This window comes from Cynara cardunculus, unplaced genomic scaffold (genome assembly GCF_001531365.2).
Source record: "Cynara cardunculus var. scolymus isolate 2C unplaced genomic scaffold, CcrdV1 Un_Scaffold_3871, whole genome shotgun sequence".
In the NCBI taxonomy this organism is placed as follows: domain Eukaryota; kingdom Viridiplantae; phylum Streptophyta; class Magnoliopsida; order Asterales; family Asteraceae; genus Cynara; species Cynara cardunculus.
This window is the reverse complement of record NW_020201654.1, coordinates 55,550-63,516: the sequence shown is the minus strand read 5'-3', so window position 1 is coordinate 63,516 and position 7,967 is coordinate 55,550. Positions and strand designations below refer to the sequence as shown.

The window sequence follows — 7,967 nt, the reverse complement described above, 5'->3', positions numbered from 1 at the left end:
AGTTGCATGCTATGTGTTTAATCAGTTTTCGAAAACTCTAGCATGTTTTTCCATACCAAAGTTTGATGATTTAAGGGTGGGTATTTGACCAGTGAGTCACGACCAGTATAAAACACTACCCGGACAAGTGGGTGATAAGTTAAGATTTTGATACCCAGGGCGTGTTGGTGACTAATAAGTSACGACCAGTATGAAACACTACCCGGACAAGTGGGTAATCAATCGAGAATGAAGTATCAACCCAGGGTGTGTTTGTGACTAAATGACCCATTCCAAACAGATAATTTATGACATCTCATTTCTTTCAGTGTTGCATGTTTTCAGAAATTGCATGCTACGTGGTACCAAGTTTACAAGTTGAAATGTATGACGTACAATGATTTTATACACGAAAACCTTGAACTCACTGAGCTTTATAAGCTGACTATAGTATGCATCTCAGGCCCAGGTAGTTCGAGGACGGATAAAGGCAAGGGACATGCTTAGAGAGTTGCTCATTATCATCTCATGTTAGTCTTTTGGCTAAGATGCGCTGGAATGATCTTTTGTAACTTAACCCCAAGAGAAGGTGGGTTAGAACTTAAGTTAGATTTTGATCATTCAAAGACTTTCGCTGTAATAGTCTTTTGGTGTATTTATTAAGGAAATGTTTCACAGCCTTAGTTTAAGGTAATTACGCTAAAACTTGCTTAACTTAAGCTTAAACTGAGAAAATTGTTAGAGCTTTAGTTTAAGGTAAATAGGTTAAGATTTACTTAGCCTAAGCTTAAACTGAAAGGATTATTAGAAGCACATGTTCATTTTGTATCGGCGTTGCTTAGCATGCGATTAAGTTTGATCCTACGTCACTACTCGACTTAGTATTCCTTTTTGATTGTAGGAGACATGGTTCGCACCATTCACACCAGGGCTATCAGACGCAGACGCGGACGCGGACGCGGATAGGAAACCCGTAGGACGCCTTACGGGCTAGGACCGAATAGAGGGTCGATAGACAGTCACCGCCCCAGCACCGGACAGGTTCCCGGTACCCGGTCCGGAAGCAATAGTCCAGCCCACACTGGTGAAGCATCATCATGCGAGCCCATCAGGCAAGGGACCATGCCTGAACTCTCGGAAGATTACACGCCCCGCACCCCTACCCGTGAGGACATGATGGAGACTATAGAGAACCTGAGGGGCGAGAACACAAGGCTAAGAGAGAGGGTGACCYGAACGTTAGATGACAATACTAGACTGAATGAATGGCTGAACAATCTTCAGCGGGCACATGTCGAACAAGGAGGAGCCTTAATCGAGCTAATTGAAGAAAATGCGGATTTGTCGGACCAGTGTCATGCCCTGATTTGGGACAAAGTTGTGCTTGAACAGGAGCGGAGAATTGTTGCTCACCCATTAGGCACTAGAATCAGAGACAGAGTTCACTTCTATAAGAGAATGACTGTAGACTATGCTGGTGTAGTGAGGGGTTATTTCTCCGAATGGGTCTGATGCATCAAGAATGGCCCAAGGGCTAGTGTGTGGTGGCACTCCAGGCCATCCACATCATTTGAAGAGTGGGTAAGGGACCCTTATCTCCCTTACTACCCTGCAAATCAGTTTTAGACATGGGATCAGGGATGAGAGAAGGATCTTTTGAGTAGGAGAATTAATTGTACGTGTTTAGGTAGTTTTCTTCTAGCCAGTGCTACGATAGATTTTTGGAACATTTACCTGTATTTAGAACCGTGAAGCATCCCATCTTTTGTAAGTAAATAGGATTTTGTAATGCCTCTCCCTCCCCAGGATTGTATTGGAACGAAATATATATATATATATATATATATATATATATATATATATATCTTTTGGAGCATTATGCAATTGCGACGTGAATTCCTTATCATGTATTTCGCTGATATATAGTGATTATACTATATATGTATATGTATACGTATAATGTATATACATAAGTGTAATATGTTAAGTCGACTCTAGAACCTTGTTGAAACAATAATACTCTATTGTGTCAGTATGGTTTCTCGCGGATCAACAAGGAACGCCCGCAATGGGGGAGGTATCAATGGCGTAGCCCAACCGACAGTTCAAGGACGGACACGAGCCCAAAGTCGAGGTCGTGGAAGTGTCCGAACCGCTAATTTGAGTACGACCCCAACTGCGCCAGCTAGTTTGGCTATCGGTAGGAGCCAAAGGGGCCAAGGAGGAGAAATTCCTCTCACAAAGGAAGTGATGGCTGAACAAATAGCACAAGTCCTCTGGGATACGTTGCCAAATATGCTTAAAGAAATGTTGGGTGACAGACTTAAGGATAATGAAGGTGGGGAGGAAGGAWGCGTTCRACACGAGAACACTCAAGTCCCTGAAAGGGTGGAAGTGTCTGATAAAGAGAAGGTGGAGTCGCTCATCGAGAGAACTAAGTTGACTACAAAAGAGAGAGGATGCAGTTTTAAAACATTCAAAGGCACCGGGCCGAAGGAATTTAAAGGAATAGAGGGCCCAGTTGGCCTGATGAACTGGGTAGCCAAGATGCAGAGCTGCTTCAAAATTTGTAGATGCGCGGAAGATCAAAGGGTGACTTATGCTGCTACAACCTTTGTGGACTATGCATTGCATTGGTGGGAGTCTGAGTGTGCAATCAGAGGTGATGAGGATATTGCTGCCATGACTTGGGAACAAATGAAAAAGACGATGATGGATAAGTATTGCTCGCAAACGGAGGTGAACAAGCTAGAATCCGAATTTCTGAGATTAAAGCAAGGATCGTTGTCAGTTCAAGAATATGTTAACGAGTTTCTTGAAAAAGCGAGGTTCGCCAGTTACCAGGTGGCTACCGAGGAGAGAAAGATAGGTCGTTTCAAGGACGGCCTAAGAATCGAAATCAAATGTTACGTGGACATAACTAAGCCGATCACATTCGTACAAGCAGTGGAGATGGCAAAGGTGGCAGAGGAGAACAATGCTAGAGAGACTGGTGATAGAAAAGAAGCAAAGAGAAGGTGGGAAGGATTGAGCAAGTTCAACAAGAACTCCAAATGGACTCCGACTCTGGCAAAAACATGAAGTGATGAATTCACTATCCTTTCATGTAACAAATGCAACAAGAGGCATAGGGGAGAGTGCAGAGCGGGGAGCCTGACGTGCTATAAATGTGACAAACCGGGGCACACCACACGAGAGTGCCCGAAAGGAAGGACTTGTTACGAATGTGGGGCTACAGGACATTTGCGCCCTGACTGTCCAAAACGTCGCAATGGTGCGACACCCCACGGGAAGACAGTGAATAACGGATTCGGGAAGAGAGCGGAAAATAGGAAGGAGCTACCTAAGGGACACGGCCGAGCTTACAACATGACTTTGGAGGAGGCCAGGGAAACACCCGACGTCGTATCTGGTATGTTCCCTATCAACAATGTGTATGCACATGTGTTATTTGATTCGGGTGTGAATGGTAGTTTTGTGTCTACTACCTTCTGCCACTATCTGAATAGGAGTGCCTGTAGACTAGACAAAACCTACACTGTAGAAACAGCCGACGGTAGTCAGTGTAAGGTAGGCGAAGTATTTGATGAATGCACGATTGTTATAGATGGGAAGGATTTCCCTGTTAGGCTTATGCCAATGTGCCTAGGAGGTTTTGACGTAGTCTTGGGGATGGATTGGCTGTCCAACAATCATGCGCAAATACTATGCAATAAAACGATGATCAATATTCAAACTCTGGAAGGAGAAACGATCCAGGTTTACGGTGATCGAAAGAAGGGTTGCGTAGGGTTGATCAATGCAATTAAGGCGAACAAGTGTCTGCGGAATGGTTGTGTGGCTTATTTGGCATACACCATCGATGCCAAGCTCGAAAAGAAGGCCATACATGATGTACCAGTGGTGAAGGATTACCCAGAAGTATTTCCGGATGAATTACCAGGAATACCACCGGAACGTCAGGTAGAGTTCCGAATCGATTTGGTACCAGGTGCGGTACCAATCGCAAGGGCACCTTATCGCTTATCCCCAACAGAGATGCAAGAGCTAATGAAGCAATTGCAAGAACTTTTAGATAAAGGGTTTATCAGACCAAGCTCGTCACCATGGGGAACACCGATTTTATTCGTCAAGAAGAAAGATGGCACGATGAGGATGTGCATCGATTATCGGGAATTGAACAAAATCACGATAAAGAACATATATCCATTGCCAAGGATCGATGACCTTTTCGATCAGTTGCAAGGAGCCAGCTGTTTCTCAAAAATCAATTTGAGATCAGGTTACCATCAGTTGAAGCTTCGAGAAGAGGACGTGTCGAAGACCGCTTTTAGGACTCGATACAGACATTATGAATTTGTAGTAATGCCGTTTGGGTTAACAAACGCACCTGCGGCATTCATGGACTTGATGAATCGAGTTTGTGGATCGTATTTGGATCAATTTGTCATAGTCATTATAGATGACATTTTGATCTATTCGAAAAGTAAAGAGGAGCATGAACAACATTTAAGGATGATTCTTGAGTTATTAGCAAAAGAACAATTGTACGCCAAGTTCTCAAAATGTGAATTTTGGTTGCATGAGGTACAATTCCTCGGTCACGTAGTCAACGCGGAAGGAATCAAGGTGGATCCGGCTAAGATTGATGCAGTTATAAACTGGGAATCTCCAAGGTCAGTATCGGAGATCCGAAGTTTTCTAGGCCTAGCAGGGTATTACCGAAGGTTCATCCAAGATTTCTCCAAGATAGCAACGCCCTTGACAATGCTGACAAAGAAGTCGGTTAAGTTTGATTGGGGGACGAAACAAGAAGAAGCGTTCCAGACACTTAAGAAGAAACTAAGCACTGCACCGGTTTTATCACTACCAGAAGGAGTAGAAGACTTTGTCGTTTACAGCGATGCGTCAAAAATGGGCTTAGGTTGTGTACTGATGCAATGGGGCAAGGTCATTGCGTACGCATCACGCCAGTTGAAAGAAAACGAGAGGAAATACCCAACTCACGACATGGAGCTAGCAGCTGTCGTCTTCGCACTAAAAATATGGAGACATTATTTGTACGGTAGGAAGTGCATAATCTACACTAATCATAAGAGCCTTAAATACTTGTTTGATCAAAAGGAGTTGAATATGAGGCAAAGAAGGTGGATGGAACTACTTAAGGATTATGACTGTGAGATCCACTACCATCCAGGTAAGGCAAATGTAGTTGCCGATGCACTTAGTAGGAAGGAAAGAAACGGACCAATCAGRGTTCARGYCATGTGGATGARTGTTAAGGTGGAACTTCTAGACCRAATACRGGATGTCCAGAAGGAAGCTTTACYCGAAACAAACATCAAGAAGGAGAGGATGATTGGACAAATCAAGACTTTGACAGCTGGACCAGATGGAATATATAGACATGGGAGTCGGGTTTGGATTCCTAGTTTGGGAGCCTAAGAAGTGTAGTGATGGATGAAGCACATAAGTCTAAATATACTATGCATCCAGGTAGTAATAAGATGTACAAGAACATAAAAGAAAGCTATTGGTGGCCTGGCATGAAAAGGGCAKTAGCTAGCTATGTGGGGAAATGTTTGACGTGCTTGAAGGTGAAGACCGAGCATCAGAAACCGTCTGGAATGTTGCAACAAATGGAGATCCCAGTATGGAATTGGGACATGATCACAATGGATTTCGTCACCAAACTTTCAAGAACGGTAAAGGGACACGACGCCATATGGGTGATTGTGGACCGACTAACGAAGTCCGCTCACTTCTTGCCGATCAGCGACAAGTATACACTAGAAAGATTGGCCCAGCTTTATGTCAATGAAATCGTGTCGAGACATGGTGTACCAATATTCATTGTCTCGGATAGAGATGCTAGGTTTACTTCGAGGTTTTGGTCAAGTTTTCAGCAAGAAATGGGAACGCGGTTGAACTTGAGTACCGTATATCATCCTCCAACTGATGGCCAGAGTGAGAGGACGTTACAAACACTAGAAGACATGTTGAGAGCTTGCATGATTGACTTCGAAGGTAGTTGGGACAACCACCTCCCATTGGTGGAATTTGCTTATAACAATAGTTACCATTCGAGCATCAAGGCGGCACCATTCGAAGCATAATATGGTCGTAAGTGTAGAACTCCAATTTGTTGGGCAGACATCGGAGAAAGGCAACTAGTTGGACCCGAGTTGGTCCAACAGACATCTGATAAAATCGTACAGATCAAGGAAAGGTTAAAGGTTGCGCAAGATAGGCAAAAGAGTTATGCTGATAGAAGACGTCGACCTTTCGAATTCCAAGTAGGTGATAAGGTTTTGTTGAAGATATCGCCATGGAAGGGGGTCGTGAGATTTGGGAAGAAGTGTAAGCTAAGTCCAAGGTATATCGGACCATTTGAGATAACTGCAAGAGTAGGAGCAGTTGCTTATCGGTTGAAACTACCAGAGGAATTAAGTGGTATTCACAACACCTTTCATATGTCAAACTTGAGAAAATGTTTAGTTGACGAATCGACTATTGTGGATTTAGATGACATCGAGGTTAATGACAAACTCGCCTATGTGGAAGAACCAATTGGTATATTGGATAAGAAGACGAAAAGACTAAGAAACAAAAGTATACCATTGGTGCTAGTTTAGCGGAAATTCCATAAAGGCGCAGAAATAACGTGGGAGCCAGAAGAAGAAATGAGATCTAAGTATCCCCAGTTGTTTTAGTAAGTGCTAATTCCGAGGACGGAATTTCATGAAGGAGGAGAGAGTTGTAAAACCAAAAAATTTGTGGAATAAATAATTTATCTTTATTAGTATTTTATTTTAAGAATATATATATATATATATATATATATTAAATAAAAATAGAAGGTTGAAATAAGTTTAAAAGTCGGACCAAAAGTGAAGGAAGAAGTCAAGACATGGGTGAAAGTTGTCAATTCGCGGAAGTTAAGGGACTGGGTCGTGTGTAAGCAGGTCCAAACAAGAAGGACCTGTTTTGTAAATAGGCAACAGACCTGCAACAGGGTGGCCTATTGTCAACGATCGAGAAAGGCAAAAGAGGAACAGGCGGTGCCTGGTTCAAAAGAGGAAACTATGACCTGCATGGTTGCAGGCTGTGGAAGAGAGCAGTTCCCGGCCCAAAACTCGGGATTCTGCCAATTTGGTCAACTAATAGGCCAAATCGTGTGAGTATAAATTGAGGGCACCAGGTTAGGGTCGTTATTCTTTTGAGAGAAGAAGGGAATCGTTGAACTTGAAAGAGAGAAGCCGGAGTTCATACCAGCAAGAAACCCCCCTGCTTCCCGTCGTTTAGAGGTAAATACTCGACCAAATTTATGATTTAAACAATGTTTAATCGTGACTTTGGCCCTGTATAGAACCCTAGAAGGCTCACGTCCAAACTTTGTGTTTTGGGATTCGATTTCAAGGATTAGATTTCATTTGTTAAACACGTTGTATCGCATTCTGCTTAGAAGCCACCTCAGAGAATGTTACACAGAAACTCTGCACGAGAGCTCTGTATCAAATGCGTTAGACAGAAGCTCTACGTGAGAGCTTTGTGTCATGTTAGCCAGAAGCTCTGCATGAGAGCTTCGTATCAAGTTATGTTATAGTGAAACTCTGCGTGAGAGCTCTGTATCAAGTTGTGTTAGACGGAATTCGTATCAAGTTATGTTATAGTGAAACTCTGCGTGAGAGCTCTGTATCAAGTTGTGTTAGACAAAAGCTCTGGAGGAGGGACCACAGAGTGGTTCTGGCCCTTAGTATGATATTATTATTCTAAGTATGGTTCAACCAGAAGCTCTGTAAGAGAGACAACAGAGGGGCTCTGGTCCTTGGTACCGAATTATTTCCCAAGGCTCAACCACAGAGACTCTGGTAAATACCACAGAGGCTCTGGTCGTGAGACCATAAGCTCTGGAAGAAAGAGACCACAGAAGCTCTGGTTGATACCACAGAGGCTCCGGTCGACACCACAGAGGCTCTGGTCAACCA

The 7,967-nt window shown here is 43.3% G+C and overlaps 1 protein-coding gene across 1 annotated transcript; it reads left to right on the top strand.

Moving 5' to 3' along the window:
- Positions 1–2,013: 2,013 nt before the first annotated feature.
- Positions 2,014–5,424, top strand: LOC112503807. Its single transcript, XM_025107804.1, has 5 exons — positions 2,014–2,996; positions 3,111–4,061; positions 4,197–4,655; positions 4,707–5,044; positions 5,177–5,424. The coding sequence occupies exons 1-5, from the start codon at positions 2,014–2,016 to the stop codon at positions 5,422–5,424; spliced, it is 2,979 nt and encodes a 992-aa protein (XP_024963572.1).
- The last annotated feature ends 2,543 nt before the right edge of the window (positions 5,425–7,967 follow it).